We start from the raw sequence: 26,496 nt of genomic DNA on the forward strand, positions 1-26,496 counted from the left end.
AGAGAGGCGATGAGTGTAACCAAGGAGCATCTCACTCACACCCCCTGCCAGCAACCCTACTACAGAGACACTCCACCCGGGGGCCAAACCACAGTGGTTCATCATGTTTGCTGACCACGAGTGCCCTGGTCCCTCGTGCAGTAACTAAGCACTGTCATGCAGTGGTAACTTCTTTTTGGAAATTTTGCCACCTGGCTGGGCTCAGGCAGGGCTGAGTTTGAAAAGAAAGAAACAGACTCCTGAGTTTATTCTTGAGAATTAGAAGTTGCCTGTTAAACTTAAAACAAAATCCCTACGAGAATATATTTCTCATCAAGCTCAGAAGGAGAGGGACTGTTTTGAAGCTGGAAGATTTATCAGCTGCCTCGGTGACTCTTCCCAGGCAACAGGGGAGGGCAGGCTGGTTAGGAAGTCAGGATGGTTGATGACCACGTAAAGGCAACTCAGAGCTGCTGTACCAGCTCGGAGGCGGAGGGTACCACTGCCTCCCCACTCCATCCTTTTCAAAACTTCAAAATTTACAAAGCCTTAAATGTCTCATAAAAATGGATGAAACCAAGAGTTTAACGGGCAAGGTCCCCTTCTTATTAACCCGAGTGCCTCTCTCTGGGGAAACATGTACACCTGTCAGTGGGCCCTTGTTATCTGGGTCCTTTTTGCCTTCTCTCACTTCTAAGGTCACATACATATTTATCTAAAACACAACTGAACCACATTAATAGTCAGAGATGTAACACATTTTCCATTAAATCCAAGCAACTAAGATGTTGGTGGAAAAGAGACTTGTTTTTCTATCAGTTCCTGTTTTTTGGGGGGGCATGAAGTCTACTCACCAGCCTCTCTGTGTGGAGTGTGTATTGAAATACTGGAGTGACCTAAAGCCCAGGCCCCGACGGCAGCAGGAGCAGATAATAGCTTTATATCTGTACTATAGCATTTCATATTATTATAAAAGCTTTCTATCTATGATACAATAACACTTATTAGTGTTTCCTTTGCTCCAAGCACTACGCTAAGCACTTTACGGCTTCATTTACTCCTCACAAGCACCCTCCAAGGTAGGTACTATTATTGTCCTTTTTTTTTTTTTTTTTTTTTTAACAGATAAGGAACCAGAGACACAGAGAGGCTTAGTAACTTGTCCAAAGTCATACAGCCAGTAAGTGGCAAAGCTGGAGTTCAAACCCAGGTAGTCAGGCTCCATATTCTACACTCGTAACCATGAACCTAAACAGTATCTCCCAGGATGAGATGAAATCACAGGAGTTTAGATTAAATGATAGGAAGCATGCCAATCTTTCTCATACACAGGAGCAAAGGTGACTCCGGATTATATTTTTCTAGATGGGAACAATCTCTCTGTGATTGTTCAAGTTTAGTCTTCCCACTGTGGAGTCTTGGTTCTCTGGGTGTCTTTCAATAACATGATCTTAAGAAGTAAGAAATCTATACAAGGGTAGCAGGGGCGTCACGACTGCCGGTGTTCTCTCTTGACTTTGACTTTGCTTCCAAGAAGATATTTTTTTCTCCCAAAGGCAAATAAAATAAAAGGTGAGGGTGAGGGTGTGGTTTTCCAAAGGGAAAACACTCACTGTTTCACATACTGGGTCAGGGAAATCCTTTGCCATGATCTCACACTCCTTGGGCACCCATTTTCTCTGATTTTTAAACTCATTTGTTCTGATATAGCTCTTCATCTCTTCCCCAAACCCCCAAAACAGTCTTCTGGAACTAGCCTCCTCTTGTGAAGACTGGACCCAACAACCCCTTCTTCATCCAACAGGCAGGGCCTCCCATGAGCTCCAGATAGGAGAGTGAAAGGGAAGAGCAGGGTGAGGGGTGAAGCGGGTGCTGCCACCTTGTTTTTCAAGGCTGTTTTTCATGCCACTTACTTAAAGCCTGTGTAAAAGGAGCAGTCTTTGCACTTGAAGAGCTTCTTCCCACCGTGCTTGTCCCTGTAATGGCGCCTGATGCTCTGGATGTAGCCAGAGGAGAATTCACAGAATTCGCAGTGAAGAACAGCTTCCGTCTTCTGCTCAGTGCCCCCAGCGGCTCCAGAAAGAGGCACGGGGCTGACACGGCTGTTGTTTCTCGCCAGAGCAGCGGATTGATAGTGGTTCAACTGCTGCTGCACATCTGGAGGCTCGGAGTAGGATGAGTCTGTGGACAGATGGGGGAAGATGACACCAGACACAAAGAACACAGTGGAGGTCTGACACCTGAAAACCCCCAACATTAGTTTTGAGTTTTTTGTTTTTGTTTTTTTTTTCCTGTGGTACGCGGGCCTCTCACTGTTGTGGCCTCTCCTGTTGCGGAGCACAGGCTCCGGACATGCAGGCTCAGCGGCCATGGCTCACGGGCCCAGCCGCTCCGCGGCCTGTGGGATCTTCCCGGACCGGGGCACGAACCCGTGTCCCCTGCATCGGCAGGCGGACTCTCAACCACTGCGCCACCAGGGAAGCCCTAGTTTTGAGTATTTTTTTAAAGGGGTTGACTATGATCCCAGCTTTCATCTTCGTTTACATTCTACAACGCATCTCTGGGGAAAGGCAGGTAGGGAGGAAGCGTCACTTCTTTTAATCTGACTTTGAGGGTTCACAGCATTTAAAAATAAAATTCTGAGGTTAAAGGTTTCCAAGTGAAGGAAGAAAGTAAACTTTTTTTTAAAGGAAATTGCAGCGTGGCAACAGGCTGCCACAGAATCCCCATCCTTGTAGGTGAGATAAACAAACCCGCACAATGTACACAGGCATCCACATGAGAAAGGCAAGTAGAAGATGCAATATCTCCTCTTCTGCAGCCCAGAATTATTCAAGCCAACCGGGGGGAAAAAAGCCTTTAACGGAAATGCTCAAGCACATGGCACTCACAAATATAAAGTGTTTTATGCCTTCCCTGTCAAGTGATTTAAATTTTAAAATATAAAAATCCAATAGTGTTCTCCAGGAATGGATGTTTACAGCTTAGTCAGCATTAAGATGGAGATTTATTCATAAATCCCATTAAAATGAAATTCCAAACAAGTTTCCCTGAAAAGGTATTTGAAAGTTTGCAATTCGGAGGAAAATGCTGGAAGTGACAGGCACAAATCTTCAGCCTGTGACGCCCAATGTCATGTGGTGGGGAAATCTAATGCAGACGGGAGGTGGGAAAATCTCAGTTTCTTCCTTAAATAAGAATTTTTTTTAAAAAAGAGCGAGCAAGTGAAAAGAATAAAAGGTCTTGAACCTTTTCCCAACACGCAGCTCTGAATGTCGAGGTCAGGAATTCACCAACGTTATCACCACCATTGTCCTATATAACCTACGGCTGCCCATGAATGACACAAATGGGAGTCTGTGAATCCCACACAGATGAATTTCAGTGTAACTTTCCTTGAAAAGAAAACAAAGGACTCTTTTCTTAAGCCTTTCAAAAAGCAGGGGGGAAACGGGACAGAAACTGTACCAGCCTCCTCCTGATTTGATGGACACCTAATTTTCCAAAGTGTGATTTCCCCAGGCGGGACACGCGGGGGCTCTGTAAAACCCGTATTTGATGAGACTGGGGCCACCCATCCCATCGGCCTCAGAGCAGTTCCCTTATTGTGGGGTCACCTCTCGTCTTCGAAATACTAAAATTCCTCCCCTTCTTGTTTCCTCCTCCCCTCCTCAATTCATATTCCTCAGGATGGAGGAAAAAACCCCTTTGGAAATTGTGAACAAACCTGCCACACACACATACACACACACACAAATAAAACAAAAGGAAACTCGAACAATATCTCCGAGCCTCCATGGGTTCATTACCAGGTGTAAACTGAAGACAAAGGAAGAAAGACATTAACACAACTGAATTCATTTCAGCCGATTCTTTTAATCTCCTTTTTCCTTCTTCCTCGACCCTAGCCTAGCCGAGGAACCCACTCAGGATCACAATAATGCACCTGTCAACTTCTCATTCTTTCTTTCAACAGCAGGTTTGTTTACCATTTCATGGACTGTTTGAGATGTTTTCTGGTTAAGCTCTCAAGACTAGTTTCTGCTTCAGACACACGCACAATGAAGCACAACGCATGCTCTGCCCGCCTCTCCTGTTAACTGGGACTTGAGCTGCTGGAAAAGCACTGCCACGCCAGTACCCCGGCCAGCCCTGCCCTCTCGCCAAGTGCTGGTCCTGGTTTGCTCTTAGCTCTACAGGAAAGAAATCCTGGGACCAGCAGGCCGAAGTCAGGTCCGACTGCCCTGACCAGTTGACCATCCACAAATCTCCCCAGAGACCAAAACAAAGGAACAGCCCATTTCTCAACAAGCAGCCACCACGGCCTCTAAGACTCAGACACAAGGCACTGGACAGCTCCAGTCCCTTTATAACAAAATTACAAACTGGCTCCTAATCAGAAGACAAACCAGGTCAATCCGTCTCCCCTACCTTCTGCCACCCCCAACCTAGAGCACACGTAAGACTCTCTTGGGTAAACTCCCCAAAGGGAGAGGAGTCTGACTCAACACATTTTTCTTGTTTCTAGGGTCTATGGCGTATCATTCCACCCATCTCAAAAAACACATTCTCAATTTTAACACGGGTATTTCTATGTGATATGAAACTTGAAATAAAAATGCTAGAAGTCGTGGAGAAAGCATTCCAAGAAAGGACAGCTCATCAGCCTTCACAAATGGCTGTGTGAAGAGAACACCTGTATGTATCCGTGTCATAAAATCCTTCCTTCCTGGTTAAAATCAGATGGACAGGTTTACTTACAGAAAGAAGCAAATCCCACCACTTAGGATACACTTGAAATAATGCCCAAGTGATAACTTTCTGGGTCTTCTGAGAGCTTTACTGTCCTCTCTGGTGCCAAGACACACTCTTCCTCGCTCTCACTTGGAGTTTGTGAATAATGTACAGTTTTAGCACTTCAGGCACTAAAGTGACAAAGACGTGAGTGTGTCTGATTCCACTGATCCTAAAAAAGCCCATTTGCTGAGCTACATAAAATCCCAGTTTGTTCACGAGGCATAGCCAGAAAGAAGAGCAGAAGAGGATGCTTTTGTGCCCAGGTTAGAAAGACAAACAGATTCTTAGCAGTGAAGGGCATGTCACATAAGTTAAAAATCATCATTAAGACTCTTTTCTTTCATTCCAAGCTTAAGAAAAGGAAAGGAAAAACACTCTGTGCTTGCAGAGCCCGACCTGTGGTCATGGGAACATACAGCAGCTAAAGCACAGGAGTACAGGTTACATCTTTACCGCCTCTTTGGCCACGAGTATCTACGATGGAGCCAACAGCAAAGAGGGCATTATGGGTCCATCCATTCTTAACCCACCCCTGAGACGTGCAGTCTCAGAAAAGAGTGTCGGTCTCTGACTTGTGACTTTATTTATGTGCAAAGTTTTAGAAATTAAATTATGATTTATAATTGCAGTTATAAAATAAATTTAGCTAAGTTATATGGAGCTATCCATTTTGTAAACTGTCTATAATAGGAAAATGATTTTATAAAAGCAAGATCATAACAGAACTGTAGAATGGATGGTCACAGCGCATCTAGGTGGGGCTTTGTAAGTTACTGAACAGCCAACAACGAATTCTCACCACTACGGTGTACGACACAGGTTCTCATGCCAATTTTACCGATGAGATGGCTGGGGCTGAGAATGGTTGGCCACACAGGTACCGAGAGGCAGAGGTAGGATTGGAACAAAGATCTCTCTGACTCTAAAATCTGAAACTTGTCTATCAGGCATCTGACTCAATGGGTTGACCTCCGGGGTCCCCTGATGCAAGTCAGAAGAACATGAAAGAATATCTGAGTGTTCCATCAGCAAGAAACACACAGCAGAGAAGAGAGAGAGAGAGATGGCAGCAAGGGTGAGACAGCTGAGAAAGTAACATCAGACTAGGTAGAAATGGTCACAAAGAGAAAATAATATTAAACTGAATACCAAAGAAAACACTAAAACCAGCATTTCAGAGCACATGGGAAAAAAGAATCAACAAAGTAAGATTCCTGGGAAAGAAAAAGAATATCCAACATTTCAAAATGCTTTATAAAAACAAAAAAAAGGGACCACCCAGGGGGCACTTCTATAAGCACGCTACACAGGTAAGCACTGCAAATACCCAGAACTGGAGATGCGCCTGCCCGAATGGCATGCTTAAGTCAGATGCTGGATAAACTGCCCTAGAAAGATAACGCTCTAACGTTCCTCGGGGGGATTTGGCTGGGAAAAGAAAGGTACACGAATACAAACGGGAGATGGGTGTTTTCCGGGGGCTCTTGGACAGCTCAGGATTTCAAACCGGGGAAGGGCTGAGTTCCAGATGAGACCTCCTACCCACCCCTCTCATTCAGTCAGGTTCCTGGAGAAATGGGAAATTTCTGGCTCTCATTCCAGACCCCCAGAATTCCAGCCAAACCCAGGTAAGTATCCATTCAAAGCGTTTTGTTTTGTTTTCTTTTCTTTTTTCTCCAGAGATTAGCCAGCACAGAAATAATCACTGGAAATCTATTTTATAGCAAACGACAAATAAGTGAACTCTGGAAGAACAATAAACATGACAGAATGAAGTCCTCGTGAACATTCTGATCCAACAAAATATTCGACACCCTCTTCGTGTCAGGCCATAGGCAGGCTCTAGGGACTCAAAGTCGAAGAAGGTGCGAGGAAGGAATCTCCTGGCGGTCCAGTGGTTAGGACTCGGCGCTCTCACTGCTGGGGGCCCGGGTTCAATCCCTGGTCAGGGAACTAAGATCCCACAAGCCACACGGCACAGCCAAAAACAAAAAAGAAGAAGGTGCGAGGGATGCCTTCGAGGAGCCCTGATCTACTAGGAGAAACACAGAGTAGCTGGCTGTTATGAAGATATACGCCTGCTCTGTGTCTAACACACTTAACTCCACTGACTGCAGGAATAAAAGGGGCAAAGAGAAAAACTGAACAGTACCAGGAGAGTTTAACTATTGCAAGATTAAGGAAGACACAGGGAAGAGTAAGAATCAATTGGGCAGTAAATTGTGGGAGCAGCAGAGAGGACAGCTCCCTTATGCGCTGAGTGATCTGAAAAGGAAGCTGTACGGGAGGATCAATTCTCAATTTTCCGCAGCTCCGCAGAGAGGGTGTGAGTGAAGGTGAAAAAGTGGCAGCAGTACCTTGGTGCCAGCGACCACAGTTAATTATATTTGAGCTAGATTTTCATGCAGGCTTGGGAGAGAGGCTCTTTGGTCAGGGCAAATCCAGTACCAGGAGAAAATAAAAGACAAAAGGATTTTAGGCGAGCAAATTTTAGAGGCGGCCAGGGGAGCAAACGGTTAAATGACACCCATTCATTCAGCAAACATTTATTGAACATCTAAGTCAATGGGTGACCCTGTTCTGGAACAGCAGGACGTGGTCCCTGCCCTCAAGCAACTCACTGTCTCAGACAGACGTGTAAATAACTGACGGTGATACACTGCAAAGAAAAAATAAGTCTCAATGGAGCCACCTTATCTCCAAAGACCTAGTGGAGAAGAAGACAAAATCAGCAGTACCAGCAGTACTTGGTGACTGATGGAAGTAGGAGTGAGGGAGATGGAGGGAGGACGTCAAGAGAACCTTGAATTCCATTAATAAACGTAATTAGTATTAGCTAGTGTGTTAATTAATGAAATCACTACCAGACGTGAAGCTACCGAAATGTTCAATTCACCACACCTCCACCTTAAGTCATAAATAGAAATTAAACAACTACATTCTTATCACAACAACAACAAAAGTGACTTAATTCCTACAGAGAAAAGAAATAAAGATCAGAGGATGAATCTGAGCAGAAAAACGTGTACTTCGGAGGGTGAGGGAGATCGCACAAGGAGGGATTGAAACTCTGCAAGTCCCAAAATAGCATAGAGTTCAAAATGATGCACAGGTTGTAATTATCTTCAGAAAAGCAGGTGATTTGGCAACTGAAGGTTTGTAGCATCAGAAACAGAATATTACCTGTAGATAATTTAACAACTAATATGGTAAATGCCCAAAGTATAGGGGTTGGGTTGGGACCCAAATACGCTGGAAATACTGCCCACTGTTCCTAGAAAAATTGAGAAGGGCACACCAACGATGACAAGAGAGCAGCTAAAGACATACTTTAGTTAACAGGCAGGAAGCTTTTGGAATGGCATCAACTCCTATCATACAATGGCTAAGAAACTCAGGCAAAGGACAAAAAGGGTCCAAGTATTTCCATGTACGTGACAGCAACCCAGGTATCTGTTGGTGACGAGATAGAGAATCCTCCTGCTTATCAGTGAGCTTAGACATGATCTGAGTCTTCACCCAAAGCCGAAAAACTCTGTCTGGTGGACGCCTTAAACTCAACATGCTGCACATGGCCACCATCTTTGCTCACGCATCTCCGCTGGCGTTCTGAATGTGAGTCCGTGGCTCACCACTTCGTTCAAGCTCAAACTGTGGGAATCCTCCTTCAGACTGTCAGATGTTTCCTGTGGCAGCACATTTCACCAGGTACCACATCCCAGAGACACACGTCATTTCTTAGCTCCAATCATATTCCTCCTCCAGGGCCCTGCCTACCTTTCCCACTGTTCATTCACGTCCTCAGATCCCATCCGGGCAACTCTTAACAACCTCCTAGCTGGTCTTCCTTCCTCCAAGATCTGCTCTAGTTTGGCCAGCATGCATGTCATAGACATATAATGTGTATCACTTACATGAGTATGATATGATTATGCCCCAGGGCTCAAGGATAAAGCCTACTCCTTGGTACATACAGCTCCACAGTCTGGTCTCAGCCTGTGTTTCCAGCCTCACTTTTGGCTAATTCCCAACTCCTTGCACTGTCTACATATCTCATCATTGGGAATTCTTGATCAAGGGCTCCCTGATGTTCTTCCTCTTCTTTATGCCCGGCAAATCCCTACCCATCCTTCAAAACCCAGCTGAAATGTCACCTACTCTGTGAGGCTTTCCCCCAACAATCCAGACAGAACCCTGCTCTCCTCTGTGCTTTGTCAAGACACACACACAGTGATTTTCATCTGGATCTTATTATACTTCAGCTTACACTTACATATGTTCTCTTAAGCAACCTCCACCGACAAACTTGGCCTTATCTCTCTATGCCTTTAACCTTAAAACATCCCATGGCAACAGGGTCCAGGCTGGTTGCTGGAGCACTCTGCAGCAGCCCCATCCACTTCTGCTTCCAGCAGCTGAGTTAATGCTAACAAAAATCAGTTTTATTTTCTCCCAAACTTCTTTGTACCTGTTATATTTATATTTGTTACTGAGCTTATTCAATTTAATTAATATTACCTAAAATGATGAAAGATGGGTATAAAAGTTGTCATTTCTATGAAAGCTACATTAAGTGCTTGGAAAAGATTTGAGAAAGTCAAGCTGCTAAAAAAATTACTGTCAAATTACGTTTTGGCAAGATAAAAGATTGAGGAGAACATAAAAGTCTAGAAGGACTCTGCTCTAAGACTGTTCCACAAATGTCTAAATTATCATGCCACTTAAAAGAAACTGAAACTGGAAGTAGTATAGGTGATTACAGTTTATGCAAGAGAGAAAATGGGGAACTCCAATCACAAGACCCAGACTCAAATACATAAGCTTGAAACCTACAGCACAATCCTGGTGAATGAATGCATTTTTAAGTGAAAATAAAATGCTTAAAGCATTTTTAAAAGGATTCCCTGCATTAAGAAATTTGCAAATATCACTGAGAAACTAGGTCTTGATTATATCAAGTAAGTTTCAACTGTATCTATCTATATGTTTGACCCTATTTTATATTAATTCAGAAAATACTTATTGAGAGGCTTCTGTGTACCAGGCACTTCTAGGCATTTGGGATACATCAGTGAAAAAACCCAGCAAGGATCCCTGCCCTCGTGGGGCTTACATTTTAGATTGACAGCAATAGTATCTTATGTGCTTTCACAGCCAGAGACTCATGGTCCTTCCATTCAAAAAAGTACTTAAGAAAATGTTTCCTGGATTGAATTTGTGAACAACTTTCTTAAATTCAATCCTGTACCTCTGTCTATCTCTCTGTTTGAAGTTATAAGAACTGTTTGTAGCACAGAGCTGTCAAGATGATTCACAGATTCAAGAGGTTTACTTATTTTTAAAGATTTCTTAGGTTCTATCTGAATTTCTTTGAAACTCAATTTCCTTCTCAAGATACCTGCTGTTCACTTCTTGCTATTAACAGGGAGCAGAATGTGGCATCCAGAACATGACCGACTTCAAATCACCAATTCAACTGTCCACGTATTTCCTTTGAAGACTCTCAAAAAGGTTCTCCAGATAGAACACGGGGCCATTCCAAAGGAAAACTATATTAGAAACTAAGCTTTGGAACACAAGCCATTTCAACTCCTCCTGGATAGCGTCTAAAGGGGAACAGAAATCTCTAAAGGCAGCCACGTTACTTTATTTCCTTCTTTTGATTATGCCTTGAGAACCTCCAGGCCAAGGACTCCGGCACCTCCTTGTCTTCTATCATCAGTAGAGTTCTCTGGCCTGGATGTACAAGATTACGATACAATGGCCAGGGGGGACAATGGGCACTGGATGACTATATATAGGAATTCTGGGCTTGGTTGTCATGGAGGCAAACGGAAAAACAAATGCCTAATCCTGAAAATAAGGTGGAGGCCAAACTTGAAGGAAACACGCACTGAAAACTTCCTGTCATTCTGATGAGTAAAAACAAAACCTTGAAATATGATCAGGGAAAACAAAACAAAACAAAAAGTTAGTCTTCAAAATGACAAAAACAGCAGAAAAACGAAAAGGGGCTGAGATTTAGCATCCCACCGTCCTTAAATTCACTGAAAGGGTCTCTCAAAGGCCTTATTTGGCGTGAAGCTTCATGTTCTCGTTTCCTCTATATTTTCGGGGGAATCCAGGCAAGTCTGACCTAAAACAAAAGAGAATTCCTGGACTTGCAATTCGCTAGGTCCTATAATCAGGGACAAGCCCATTTGTTTCTCTGTATCATTTTCCCCCAGTGGCATCACCATCCACCCAGTCAATAGAATCAGAACAAATCCTCGATTCATTTCTCTTTCATTCTATACATTGAATGAAAAAGCCCTATCGGTTCAACCTCCCAAAAAGCCCGTACCTGTGACCCACTCACGGTTCCACAGCCACTGCTTCTGTTCAGACCCCTGTGGTTGCTTGTGTGAACCTGCATTGCAGGACATTCCTAACTGGCTTTCTATCTTCAAGTTTCTTCTCCCCCAAGATCCCTTTCTTTTCTAAAAGCAAATATGATCAAGGTACTCAAGCCTTCTTACAAGAAAAATGTCCAAACTCTGAACATCAGTACCCTGGCCCACCTTCATCTTCCCAGACCTACCACACTCCACACTCACACTGCTCCCACTCAGTGCTACTGCCACAAGGAAAGTTCCTAACATTCACTCTCTGTGTTTTCGCTGCTTCTTTGTACATTCTTGCAACATCCTCCTTCGACTTCTCAGCCTGGCAAACTCATCTTTCAAAACTGAACTCAGTTCAAATTTACTGTCACTATGAAGATCCTCCCTGATCTTTCTAGATACACTTATTTAACTCCCCCTTCAGGCTTTCCTGCCAGTACTCATGCTGCATGCAGGTTAATTTATTTTGCCTCCACCAGACTATGATCTCTTTGCAAGCAGGATCCACGCATCCATCCATCCAACTACCCACCCATAACTTGTTTTAAGTTCATTATCTCCCAGGACTTAGTTCAGGGCCTGGCCCAAAAGAGGTGCTCAATGAACGTGTTATAAAGATGCAAAAAGAGTTCAAACTGGAAAAAGTGCTCTGCAAAACCCAGATTTAACAGGAAAATCCAATGAACCAAACGTCACTCTCTTCTTGAACACTGTGGTTAATAGAGCCGCCCCACTGAAACAGTGATCCACTTTTACTGAAACAAGCCTGGGTCTTTTCTGATTACCTGGAGAATGGTTTCTGAAACATTTGAGAATTTGAATGGCAGGAAATTCATGATCCATGACCATCCCAAGAAGTCACAGGCATAATTTCTGGCTTTCACCCTAAATCAGCAAAAAGTCTAAACTTTAAAACAGATGATATCAGGACACCTGGGAGCCACTTTGGATGAATCACTATGAAACTCTCTCTCCTTTCTCGTACCCACTGGTAGGCACAGATGTTCGTGAGATGCGCAGGTGCAACGGTACCATGTATTTAAACGCACCATGACTTTGCTATAGTCAACACCTAAGGCCACGAAAACAGAGGCTCTGCAATCCAGAAGGTATTCATGGATTACTTTCAGATTTTTAGCATTGCATCCTCACCGTATGAAATGTTTTACCAATTTTCCTCCATCACGGATGCACTCTCCTCCCAGATACGTAGTGTAAGGCTATTCATTTTGCAAAAGGACTTGTGGTGGCTCAGAAAAGCAGAGATGGCTTCATGTCACCCAGCCAGTCAGTGGAGAAACAGGAACAGAACCCGGGGCTCCTGCATGCCCCAGTTTCGAAAACACGTTCTTTTTCTGCCACAGCCATTAGCAAATATCACAGGTATTCCTTCTGTACTAAATGGTATTTGTAACTCAAAGTGTGTGTTCTTAAAAACCCTCCTTGAAACCGGCTGGAAATTTGTCGCAAAGCAAATGAACGCATGGCGAAGGAGCCCTTTTCTAATGTTGTTCAGGAGGAAACTCTGGGCGGCATCTGCCAGTGTTCACTGAGACACTCTCGCAATACCAAATGCATAATTCACCTGCGACTCTTTGGAATTGTGTGATGAGGAAGTAATGCTTCCTGCTGTTCGTTTAGATCGCATAGATGTCTTTACCACACGGAAAATCCACCCAACAACGTGGAGTACAAAAGCCTCTTTTACATCAGTGGCTTGGCCGCAACAGTCGAGAGCTCGCTAGCAACTTCACATGGTATTCAGAGCTTATGGGCCATGGGCGAGGCCGCCCTGCTTCCTCCTCAAGGCCTGACCGGAGGGAAGATACCTACAGACTTCAAGGAGGCGGTCACAGTGTCCAGCTTGCAACAAACAGTACAGGGAGAGCCCGCACAGGGAACGATGCAGAGATTTCTCAAAAGCTCAGCGTAGCAAGAGGAAAGAACACATCTGAGGAGAAGCGTATATATTTAGATATCTGTCGAGCTCTAAGTGACGGTATGGAAATCGGGTGAGGATAATGATGGCGGGTCAAGAACAGGAACGCGCAGCCGCACTTCAAAGCGCACGGTTATTCTAAAATTGTCCCCCAGCAGCAGGAGTCTCTGAACCAACACACCCAGTGGGTTTCTTACCCGTTTTTTCCCTTTTCTTTTCACCTCTTCCCATGCAGTGGAAGAAAATCCTGGCTCCGGGTAAAGCTGTATTTTTAATAACATTAAAGCAGTAGGTTCTTCTCTTCGGACAGACACTCTTGCACCCACTCCAAACGCCCCCGCAGGAATATTGCTAGTGATGCTGGGCTCAGGTGTAGGGTGTAAACCTCCAAGAAGCAGAAGGATCCGGCAGTCAAATCCAGGCTCACCTTTCACTGGCTTAGCAGCTCTAGGTCATCAGGTATGACAGGTGCTTTTGCACAAGTCTCTCACTGATCTTCACCATGACCTTATGACATGAGATGTGTTACTTCCCATTTTACAGATGGGGAAACCAAGGGAGCACCTGGAAAACAGGCAACTTCTCAGCGCCCCGGAGCGTGCATGTGAGCCTCCTCGTAACCCCTGGGGACTCTCAATTAAGCAGTCCTCTGGTTCCTCATTCATAAAACGGAGACAGTGATACCCACGACTTCATAGGGTGCAGTGCAAACAGGAGAGCAGTGTGTAAAGTACAGCGTCTGGCACGGGGTGGGGGTGGGGGTGCTTTAAGGGCCTCAGTTCCACAGCAATGAAAATCTACATCATATATTTTGCACTAAACGACAAATTGCCTTTTAGTGTTTACAGAGTGTTTTCTACAGACGAAAGAATTTGATCTCCTTCGCCGGACTGCAGGACAGAGTGGAATGAGCATCTCTTACACTGCTCTAAACAGATGTAACTGACATTCACCCCAGCTCCAGGCACATGGCAGGTGTTCGGCAGCTCGTTTGTGACTGATTGATTCTGGGCAAAGCCAACTGCACTGCCCCTTCTGGCAACAACCGGCTGGCTTACTCTGTGGGTGAGGATGGCTGCCGTGGGGAGGGGACTGATCGAGGGGCTTGGATTCAGCTCAGAGGCAGGGCTCGACCCCAATAATACACCAAGTCACCCCCATTTTGTTAGATAACGAGGCACACAGAATGGTCACAAATCGACTTGCTACGAAAAGGCACATCAGAGCAAATTTAATTCCCAAAGTTTAGAAGCTTTCTTGGCAACCATTCCGGGGTCTATTTTCTCTTAAAGGCTTTTCAACATCACCTCCAGCTTTGAGCAAGGTCCCTGGGTAACCGACTGGCGGGTGTGATCATCCCCATCATTAACGATGCTCTCCCAAAGGCCCCTACCTGACACTGCCGCCGCTGCCCTCTTCTCCCTCTCGATTGTACTTCTAACCACCTGATCTACAGTACGTATGTATTGGTCGATTGGTTGGTTCTCCCCACTATCTGTGAGGGGTTTGTCTCAAACTTCTTAACTTGCATGGATGTTTGGATTTTATTTCATAACCAGTGAGGGCATCTAAGCTTTCTTGGGGGCTTCCGGCTCAGCTGGGCACGGAGTGTCTGCCCAAGACTCAGTATGAAAAATGTTAAGGGTCTGTGACAAAAGGCAGTCCTGCCACTGAACCAGCATGCGTCTTGGCCTCCTGAGGGTCGTGGCCAGTGTGCAGCACCAAGAACAGCAGCACTTAAGACTAGATTCATTCACTTAAATAGCTCATTTGAGTGCCTATGCGTGCAAGGTAATCTGCCACACTCTGGGGACTCAAAATAAAATGATGGCTTCTGCTGGGACTTCCCTGGCGGTCCAGTGGCTAAGACTCCGCACTCACAGAGCAGGGGGCCCGGGTTCAATCCCTGGTCAGGGAACTAGATCCCGCATGCCACAACTAGAGCCCGCACGCCGCAACTAAAAGATTCCGCACGCCACAACCAAAGATCCCGCGTGTCGCAACAAAGACCCGGCACAGGCAAATAAATAAATAATTTTTTAAAAAATATGATATGCCCTTTAAAAAAAAATGATGGCCTCTGCCTTCAACAAGCTGATGGTCCTTATATGTGGAATCTAAAATATGACATAAATGAACTTATCTACGAAACAGAAACAGACTCACAGACATAGAGAACAGACTTGTGGTTGCCAAGGGGGGTGGGGTGGGAGAAGCATGGACGGGGAGCTTGGGATTAGCAGATGCAAACCATTACATACAGAATGGATAAACAACAAGGTTCTATAGCACAGGGAACTATATTCAATATCCTGGGATAAACCACAATGGAAAAGAATAAGAAAAAGAATGTGTATATACATATGGAACTAAATCATTTTGCCATACAGCAGAAATTAACACAACACTGTAAATCAACTATAGTTCAACAACAAAAAAAGAAGTGGATGGTCTTGGGGGGGGATGGAAAGTCAGACAGTTACAATAGAGTATGATCAGCTCTGAACTAAAGAGTGCCCAAAGATGTGAACAGAAAGCAGGTCCCTTAGCCAGGCAGGAAGAGTTAGGAAGATTCAAGTTGTCAAGGATGAGTAGGAATTAGCCAAGTGAATGGAATAAAGAGGAGGTCAGGTGAAAATAAGTGGAGGAGGACATTCCAGGAAGGAGGACTAGAAAGGCCTGGAGGGTGAGAGCAGGACCCTGTGCAGACAGGGCCTCCAGGACAGCTGCAGCGCAGAATGCAGCAGGAGGAAGGGGTGAGGAGTGACCCCGAGAGAGAGAGGGGCCCAAGTATCAGCTTTCCATGCTGAGCTTGAATCTCCTATGAAGGCAGAGCAGACAGCCACTGGAGGGTCTGAAGCAGGAACCAGGTGAGATAAAGGCTTCGCATCTGTACCTTCTCTAGGTCTATCGATTGCACCCAGAGCCCTGCCCCGTCTCTCAGATAGGGAAGGCAGCTTGGCATAAATGCATTCCCACCAGGAGAGAAAACCAAGCAGCAGCACGTTCCTTACTGATGGGGGATAGCAGCAGCTGCCTGTGACTCCATGCTTTGTATTGTCAAGTAGAAAACACCGATGTGGTAACTCTTTCCCTCTGGATTTTGCTAGCAGGTTGGAATTGTTCATCTGAAATTCAGTTCCTACTGTTTCAACTGAACACATTACATTTACATCTGGAATAGATTATGGTCCTACTACCTATGGGAAGAAAAACTGGAAACCCAGGAGGCTACCTTTTCTGCTCCCTACCAACCCTTCATGTGCAAGAAAATACCAAGGAAGCACAGGAAACCAAGTGGTATGTCCACACGTTGGCAAACACCAAAAAGACGTAGGCGCCAGCCAAGATCTTGTGGTCTGTTGTTCAAATACAGCATCTCAGCAACATCCAAAAGGTTTCTAAATCTGTATTGTACTCCTTAATTTTAACACCCATGTGTCAACCCAAGGACACTTAATACATATTTCTTGGACTCAGACTCAACTCAATGGTCAAAATATTATCTTGTAAAGTGATTCGATATTCTCCTGGATTCATTAGTGTTTTATAAATGGTTTGTTTCGTCATAACAAACATTATATCTACTATATGTTAGGTATTTGACAGATACCAAGACCATCAGAGCTCACATTTCGAGGGGTCTCCGGTTCTTAGGGGACATTATTGAAACACATATGGAAATGAGTGCGTGCTCAAGGGACACAGCCAACGCCCACGGGCGTTTCTACCTGTTGTGAGCGGAGAGCCTGCAAGACACTGGGGGTCTGGGGTCAGAAAAAAAAATCCAAATCCTGACTTACTGCTTTACACCACTGTCACGATTATCTGCAGAACACAACTTTCATTTTACATTTACAGGACATCTACTCTAGAAAGTGATGTCCAGAATATAATATGCCACGTGTTTAGAATAGAAAGATGGGCCGTGGGCAGGACAAAAACCCTGTCCCTGATGAGCTCCCTTTCTGGTAATATGGGGTTGGAGTCGGCAGAACGGACCACGTGTCCCCCGGCGAGGTCGGCCACGGCACTGTGGGGTTTCAGAGGAGGGAGAGCTGACTCATGTCTGGCATCACAGGAAACACCATGGAAGCGAAACGTGCACCTGGCTTTGAAGGACAAGCAGGGTCTGGACACGGGGAAGCAGAGGAAGGGAGGGGCAGCTGGGGGATGGGCATGGAGAATGCCGAGTGGGAATTTTTTTTTAATAGGCCAGGTAGAGCTGCCAGAGGTTCGCGAACAGGAGAATGATAGGACTCTCAACCTTGCTTAGAGTGGACTGAAGGGAGCAGTGTGCAGGTGGGGTGGCTATGGTAATGGCTTGGGTAAGAGACGGGGAGGGGAGAGGAGGGGAGGGGTGGGTGTGAAAGGAAGTAAGGAGACGGAAACCACAGGACTGAGTAGGCAACTGATGGGATGTGGGTCCAAGGAGACCCGGATACGCAGTGGATTCTAGCTGGGTACCAAGAGCCCTGGCAGGGGGGCAGGCCCGGGAGGAAGTTAATGAGTTCCATTTTAGAACCTCTGCGGTGAAGGCCGAGTGGGACACCCAGGTGGAGAAAATAAAGAGCAGATGGAAAAGACGGTCTGGGGCTTAACCTGATTACGGCTGGACGTGGAGATTTTGGTGGCATCCTCAGAAAAGTGAGAGCTGGTTCCGTGTGTCCGTGAAGGGGGAGAGCGCAGAGGAGAGGACTGAGGACCAGACTGGGGTCTACGTGATGGCAGCTGTCAGCGAAAACAGGGTAAAGAGATGGTATCATCAGAGAGGCCAGCGGAGAGCCTGAAACATACAGCAGGACCCAAACCACGGGAGGAGAGCTTCCCCGGGAAGGAAGGTCAGCAGTTTTAAATGCCACGGACAAAAAAAGAAGGATGAGGCAGGAGCAGAGGCCGTGGACTTGTTTGTCTGGAGTTGCTGTCCACCTCTGTAAGAGCCATTCCATTAGCACGCTGGAGCCAAAGCCACACTGCAAAGGATTCCAGAGAGGGCGGGGAGGAGAGGAGGCGGCAGCAGGTGTAAACAAGGGAGGAATGACTCCTTCCCAGAGAGAATGTCTCTGGGGTTGGCCAGCAGGTCACTTCATGAGTGGTTTCAATAAAACGCTGAAGGCAGAACACAGACTCCAGCAGTCTGAGAAGAGAACGAGTGGTGAGGAAGAATAAGTTGGGAGTATTGGTTCTTTTCAAGAGATCTGGAGGCTAAGATTGCAACTGCAGGAAATACTGCAGAAGTTCTTACCCAAGAATGGTTTTCATATTCAAAACACAGAGCACTCTCCCAGGGTTCATAGCGCTCCCTTTTCTAGACTCTCCAAGGGAACAATAACACATCTGAGAACGAAGATTTAGGGAGACTGTGTGACGTCGTAGACAGAGCTGTGGAGTTAGGCCGACTCCACCCTCCTCCAACCCTGCCAGGTAGTAACTGTGACCTTTCTTAAGACTATTTTCCTCCTTCCAAAAACAGCAGGAAGCTGGTTACGGAAGTTCCTATTTTATGGAACTGTTGTGTGGATTAAACCAGTATTCGTAAAGTATTTAACAGACACGCGATAAATGACAGTTATCATTAATTTAAAATATACACTGATTAATGCCAATAATAAGAATGTCTAACTTTGGGACTTATCACTGCATTACACCCACTGATCAGGACATCAAGTGCAAGGGAGTTTCTTGTGTAGGTGGGTTCCATCAAGCCCCAAAGTCTAAAGAAATTTAAATCAACAGGACTCCTGATTAAGCACCACTTTGCAAACACTGAATTATTTTAGACTCCCAAGAAACAATTCATGATGTTGAGAGATTCCATTCAGCTTCCAAGGCAAGATGTGAAAGTATTTTTCCTTTTCCATTAAAAAAAAAAAAAAAATCCTCATCAATCTCTGGTTGTTGACAAATTATCATAAATTGACAAGAAATTTGCTTTTACTATGCTACTTTAATACTAAGATTTCTACAGTACTTTAGAATGTGAAAGCATTTTCATATGCTATCTCATTTTATCCACAAAATAACCCCAAAAAGTAGGCATCTTTATTGTCTTACGTATAAGAAATCGTGGAAGGTCAATGATTTATCTCAGCCCACATGTGTGAGACGGAGGCAGTCAGGCCCTCTGCCTGAGGCTGCACGTGCTGGATGGTCCACGGCCTCCAATGTGGGTGGTACTTCCTGGATTTGGACCTCAAACTCAGGTGTCCAACATCCCCGAGCAGACTCTTAAGGAAAGATGATCTGTACAAATAACTGGTTTTGGAAAGCTCATTCACTCCTCATTTTCACTAGCTCCAGCTGGGTTAAAATGGGTCCTCCTGGCATCTGCTCAATCAAAACGCACCCAGCGATACACAGGGAGAGTCACGCTCCGCACCAGTACTGCAGTGCGACCCTAAAATTACACTGGAAAAAAATCGTCCTGAGTTGGGGAAGAGGTTCCATGGAACCCCGCATGCTTCACCGGAGTGGGAGTGCCTGAGGGGAGCCACGGCCACCAGACGTCCTGGAGCAGGACCTCTCGTGTCTCACATGCTGCTGACCTATTGCTGTTAATCACCTTCACACCACTTCGGGAGACAGGAAGCCCAGGGGTCACAGGAGAGATGCTCCACCTGGTCCACAGGGAGAGTCTGGGGCTGCGGGGGTGGGGCCGGTCTCCGTGCTGCTTAACGTATATGGCTTTACGTCACCAGCTCAAGCACGGTCACCTCCTTTTACTGGGATGATGATGATTAGTATAAACACCACCAATTTACTCAGTATATTATGAAAGCTGTTTTCTCATACACTGTCCTTGCCATCTCGCCATTTAGAAAATGTTAATTAAATAAATAAATAAAATCTTAAACCTGCCCTTGACTTAACACAGAACTACCACCCTTCCATCCCGTAGTTCTCAAACACTCTTTTCTGCCCTGGCAACACACAGTGGGTGGACATCTATGTAGCCTACGTTCTTCCCTAGGGAGACTGTGATTTAGATAATATCCCAGAAAATTAGAGAAGGCAGAAATGTAGTAAAAAGTACTGGGATAGAGGCACATGATAATAAAGCCACTGATAAAAAAGGAAGAGAAAAAAAATTCTATCCTGTATTTTAGCACTGAACTTAATCATTTTTTAGACAATCGTTTTTTTCCAGTCTTTCATTATATAGGTAACATAACCAAGATGCAAAAGTATACTGTAAATGTATCAGCAAAAATGGTCTTATTTTATTATTAACAATATATAGAAATTACTGATTTTAATGTGTTAGTTGGGAAGTTTACTTACACTTTACTGCCTGCCTTTAATTGAGTTATCACAATTGTTCCTTCTAACAGACACACTGGTGGCGTTATTCTTGTTTGCATGCACGTTAGATGTGGATTTCTCCATCTTTCCTTCTCTGTATTCCTAATTAAAAACTTCCCCATGGGCAACATTTTAAAATACTGTTAAATCAGAGTAACAGGAAAATCACAATTCACAAGTACAATATAATAATTTGTGATACCACAGCTATTAACTCTAGCTCCTCACTCCATTTATTCACTCTTAGCTTTGGGACAGACAAGGTAAACGCTGCCGCTTTCCGCAACTTCTACCAACTTGGTTGTGACCCCATGCCTGTCTCTTTCACTCAAGAAAGTACCTTGGAAAACTTATAAGTCAACTGATGTTATAGAGGGATAAATCGGAATAAGCTCAAATTTATTTTTTAAAATAAATTGATAGGGGCTTCCCTGGTGGCACAGTGGTTGAGAGTCCGCCTGCCGATGTGGGGGACATGGGTTCGTGCCCCGGTCCAGGAAGATCCCACATGCCGCGGAGCGGCTGGGCCCGTGAGCCATGGCCCCTGAGCCTGTGCTCTGCAACAGGAGAGGCCACAACAGTGAGAGGCCCGCGTACCGCAAAAAAAAAAAAAAAAAAAATTGATAATTTCAAAAAGATACATGCACCCCTATGTTCACAGCAGCACTATCCACAATAGCCAAGACATGGAAGCAACCTAAATGTCCATCAACAGATGAATGGATAAAGAAGATGTGGTATATTTATACAATGGAATACTACTCAGCCGTAAAAAAAAAGAATGAAATAATGCCATTTGCAGCAACATGGATGGACCTAGAGATTATCAAACTAAGTGAAGTAAGTCAGAAAGAGAAAGACAAATACCAAATCACTTATATGTGGAAGATAAAACATGACACAGGGACCTCCCTGGCAGTCCAGTGGTTAAAACTCTGTGCTTCCAATGCAGGAGACGGAGGTTCAGTCTCCGGTTGAGGAAATAAGATCCCACATGCCGTGCACAGTGTGGCCAAAAAGTACAAAAAAAAGAATTAAAAAATAAAATAAAATATAACACAAATGAACTTATCTACAAAATAGAAACAGATTCACAGACACAGAGAACGGACCTGTGGTTGCCAAGGGGCAGGGGGCTGGGGGAGGGACGGAGTGGGAGGTTGGGGTCAGCAGATGTAAGCTGTTATATATAGAACAGATAAACAAGGTCCTACTGCACAGCAAAGGGAACTATATTCAATATCCTGTGATAAACCATAGTGGAAAAGAATATTAAAAAAGAATGTATATCTATGCATAAATGAATCACTCTGCTGTACAGCAGAAATTAACACAACCTTGTAAACCAACCATACTTCAATATAAAAAAAAAGTAAATCAGATTTGTGGTTAATAGAGATAACCTTGAAAACAGATTGGGAAAGCTTGAGATTAGAGCCAGGAAGACCGGTGGAAATCAGAGGAAGTACAAGGTGAGGGTTACTCAGCATTGGGGTCTGGCGGGTTGGAAACCAGAGAAGGACAAAGGAGGCAGAGACACGAGGATGCAGGAGAAAGCCCCTTTGAAATGGCTAAGCCTAGGATCTGGGTTGGCTAGACAAGGGATCGGTAGTGGTCAGAGAGAATTTACGGGTTTGAGATGCTGGAAGTAAGAGTGACTATGGTGAGTCCAGCCACAGATGAAGGGTGGCGGAACACAGTCAGGAAGACGTGAATCTCTCTAGCTGAAGAAACCAAACATTCACTGAGTCATGACCACTGAGTCTAGTATACTGAAATTCCAGAGCACGACGGTCATGGCTGGGGTAAAAAGGCAGGCTGTGAGCCTGGCACTGAGTTCACTGAGGAAGCTGAAGGAACATTCCAGAAGATAAGAAGGAAATAAGCAGAGAGCAGACACTTGAAAAGTGAAGGAAGCAAAAATGTTCTCAACAGGTAGCAGCAAGTAAGGACTGCACCCACTCTTCTTCTTGGCCGCTTGGAGGAAAGGGATTAGTCGCTTCGGTCACAGAGAGTTGAGAGGGAGATGGAGTTGCCATGGGGGGCGTTAGGGGGCAAAGCTAGTTAGCTGGCGGAGGGAGGTGTGACCAAGGAAACGTGCAACATCATGGTGCACACAGCACAATTCCACTGGCTTTTTCCAAACATCGTGTGACACAGCTGAGCTCGCAGTCACTAAAATTCCCAGGCTTTTTCACACATAAACTACTGTTTTGTCTGTCTGTTTTCCTTGTGTGTGGTTTATTCTGCCGCCCTAATTCACATCAAGAAATATTTATTGAATGGCCTGCCAAGTGCTAAGACTCTGAAATAGTCCTTGACCTCAGAGAGCACACAGTTTAGCTGTGGAGACAGATATGATAACCGACAATTATAAGAATATTTGGCAAGTCTAGTAATGGAAGTGAATACAAAGGTCAGAAGCTACCCAACATGTTTTATATTTATTCCCTAACAAAATCTCATTTTCAGCTCATTACTCTGAACAGTCTAGACAGTCTGTAATCTTGATTTTGTCATTTAACTATGGACCATTTGCCAGTATTTCAAATGTATTAAGTCTTAAGCAGTAGGAAGAGAGACTTTACTTAAATAATTTTTTAGAAGGTGAATGAGCCTTTAAGGTGAAATAAATGAGTGAAATTTTGATTGGCGAAACCTCAAAGGCCTTATATAATTCTGAGACTCCCATCTTAAACACATATATCACATTCACACAAAAATTCTTGAAGCCTTTAAGTACTCAATGTTTATGATTTGAAGGGGAATCATTTTTGTTGGTTTGTTTTGAGATATGGACCCTCACATTTTAAAACTATGGTGAGTCAAATAGTGATAGAATCTTCCAAGTAAAGACAAAAACATGAAAAAAAAGTCGTTTGTATCCTGTGGTCCCAGTTTTAGAAAAAAATTAAAATAACAAAACAGAGCCTGTCTGTATATGCAAAGAAGAAACATCTAGATGATTCTACAGCAGACTGTTATTAAAGAGGCTGGCATTATGGGTGGCCCTCACATTTTATGTTATGTACTGCCATAAAGCTGTTCTTTAATCCTAAGTAGGTATTACTCTTGTCGTCAGGAGGAAAAATCTATGCAGACGTCTTCAAAAGGGATAAGTACCTCCCATGACTAGTTTTAATGCACATTCATTCTTGAAGACTTACAGGTATCAACATCAGGCACCCATAGCTCAAAAGTACCCTCCCACTGCCAAAGGGGACAGGGACCCCGCTGCTGGTCTTGCTTGTTTAGCCCAGCTTCTTAACAATGAAAAGACCTCTCCCTGGTGTTAATTACCCCTACAGTTTGGTTCTACCTCCCCTCATCTCGCCAACTGTCCTACCAATAACTTCCCTACACACCCTCCACTCTAGCCAGACTGGTCTTCTTGCCATCCCAGGAACCCTTCTTTAAGTTTGGTCACTTCTGATACTCCTCCCACCTGGAATAGACTTCGATCTGCCCATAAAAAAATCCTACTCGCCCTTCAAGGCCCAGCCTGAGTCCCACCTCTTCCAAGAAGCCCTCCAGGACTCATCAATTCCTTCTCTTCTCCATGGCTGCAGCCAATAAAATCCAAATGCAAAATTTCTCACTTGTTATATTCTGCTCTTCTAATTAACTCTACGTATTTATTAACTTAAGCTCTAACTGTCAATCAACAATAAAATTTGGCTTTGTTTTCCTTTGGAAGATTCCAGGGCCCCCAGACATGTAAGAATAGGTTTCATCTTCTCCACTCTGGCTCATTTATGCATGTGTGTTTCTGCTGCGACTCTTTGATGAAATGGCACAAAGGTTAAGGGCATAAGCTCTGGGTTCAGACAAGGTCCACCACATATATGTTTTATGACTTTGGGACTCATCATTTCAGTCTCAGTTTCCTTCTCTGTAAAATGAGACTAATAATAATTTGTAATTCTGATTCATCAGACATATTAAATCTGATGGCAAATTTAAGGCAGTCAGCCGAAGTAAATAAAAATTATGATTAATTTTACCACTTCAGAATTAAACCAAGAGACGACAGCCAGAAACCTTATAATAACCCAGAATGGATGACTTTCAAACTGGTCATGGAGAAAAAAATAACTAGGAGTGCTAAAAATCAAGGACTCCGGGAAAGGTCGAGAAGGTCATCCTGTGTTGCCCGATGGGGCAATCACAACAGCTCTGGTGGAGGGCTCACAGCACATGAACGTAAGAGATGACATAGGAGGTGGCTTCCATGAGGCAGGTAAGAATATTTTGTGTCCCCGAGGAAGCTGGAGAGCGTAGCCCTGGAATGACTTCTCCAAGAGCAGTGTACAGGTAAATAAAACCCTAGCTGGGCCCTGTACTCTTAGCCAAACACCTCTTTTGGGTTGACCCTGACGACTATGAAACTACTTACAAAACAGAGGAGCACTCTGGCAGGAACACGTCCCTTCCTGGGCGTAAACAGCAAGGGACTGACTTCAGTAAAAGGCAAGCAGACCCAACTTACCTGAACCTTTCACGTCAGTCTGGCCAGTCTTTATCTTGCCGTTTTTGCTTAAGTACCACCACTGGAATTTTTCAATAGGATATTATTTAGGATTATGAATGAATTAAGAAAATGTGTACATCATTTGGACATGCTGGGCCACACCACCAAAACTCACATAATTTATTTTAAAAAATAAATAATAGCTGCTTCAAGAAGGTTATTTCTGGCAACTTCTCATCTCGGCTCTTAAAAACAATTCTTTTTCACATGGCCATCTTGCCCGGGACATACCCTCTGCTCCAGCAAAGCTGCCCCAGGATATCTACCTCTGAATCACGGCTCACACACACTAGTCCTCCCAGATCCAATACCCTTCCCTCTGCTTGTATACAATCCTCTAGTGCAGAACAGTATTTGGAATAGAGGAGAGGACCTATGAATCATAAGAAGTCTCAAAAGAGTTTAAGGATTTTATATTCAATAAAATTGCACTAAAATATCTAGCTCTGGTTCCAGGGGGAAAAAAAAAATCAAGGTGGGCAACGATAAGACAAAAAATCTTCCTTTCGAAAAAGACCCGAGATAATTTTAGATGATTTGCCTAACAATTGAATATATTTTCTGCCAAAGAATAAAGTAAATTTCTCCTTCCTTTTAGGTACTTCCCACAACTGAGGTTCTGGAGGACTTTAAGGTAACCTCCAACCAAGAAATGCAAAAGTCAGCTGCGGAATTATGAAGCAAATTCTGGTGTTGCTAGGAACTAGCTCTGAATGAGTTGGGTAGTATATGCTTGTACTTCTGAGGAACAAATGTTTTTCTTGGCATGGGAAGAGGGAGATGGGCGAGTTGACTGAGTTCCCAGGACATGGAAAGCTTATATTTGAAATGTTTTCAATCCTTGGCACATGAAACTGTGGCGAATTCAGAAAGTCACAGAAATCTCAGGCAGGTGGGTTTCTTGGGAAGGGTCTATCACATGATATTCGACTACAGGGTAGTGATAATTTCGGAGGCTCCCTATTTGCTGATGAGGGCACGGTCTATAATTTAACCGCTGAAGACTTTTGGATGTCTAATAGAAGATGCGGAATCATCTGTACCACTCTGCACCACTGGAGTTACAGAATTCTTAAGTCTTTATAGGAGAAATGCCACTCCTCATAATAAGCACTAAAATAAACTCTAGATCAGATTTTTTTTTTTTTTTTTTTTTTTTTGCGGTACGCGGCCTCTCACTGTTGTGGCCTCTCCCGTTGCGGAGCGCAGGCTCCAGACGCGCAGGCTCAGCGGCCATGGCTCACAGGCCTAGCTGCTCTGCAGCATGTGGGATCTTCCCGGACTGGAGCACGAACCTGTGTCCTCTGCATTGGCAGGCGGACTCTCAACCACTGCGCCACCAGGGAAGCCCTCTAGATCAGATTTTAATGTAGAAATTCTGAAGTCAAAAAAGGGAAGGTTAGTATTCTCTGGCCAGATAATTTTGAGACCAGCAGAACCTATTAAAAAATAACGGCCAAGGGCTTCCCTGGTGGCACAGTGGTTAAGAATCCTCCTGCCAACGCAGGGGACACGGGTTCGGGCCCTGGTCCGGGAAGATCCCACATGCTGCGGAGCAACTAAGC

The 26,496-nt window shown here is 44.4% G+C and overlaps 1 protein-coding gene across 15 annotated transcripts in view; it reads right to left on the reverse strand.

Annotated features, from left to right (window-relative positions):
- Positions 1-26,496, reverse strand: part of ZNF462 (zinc finger protein 462) — a 145,352-nt gene that overhangs the window by 35,171 nt on the left and 83,685 nt on the right. For all 15 annotated transcript variants that reach the window (XR_010944922.1, XM_067743730.1, XM_067743728.1 and 12 more), the window contains one exon: positions 1,893-2,160. Coding sequence is in view for 14 of the 15 variants with exons in the window: in XM_067743730.1 (XP_067599831.1) it covers positions 1,893-2,160 (268 nt within the window). In the remaining variant the exon portion in view is untranslated. The remainder of the gene's footprint in view (positions 1-1,892; positions 2,161-26,496) is intronic.

The sequence above is a fragment of the Pseudorca crassidens genome, chromosome 7 (genome assembly GCF_039906515.1).
Source record: "Pseudorca crassidens isolate mPseCra1 chromosome 7, mPseCra1.hap1, whole genome shotgun sequence".
Classification (NCBI taxonomy): Eukaryota; Metazoa; Chordata; class Mammalia; order Artiodactyla; family Delphinidae; genus Pseudorca; species Pseudorca crassidens.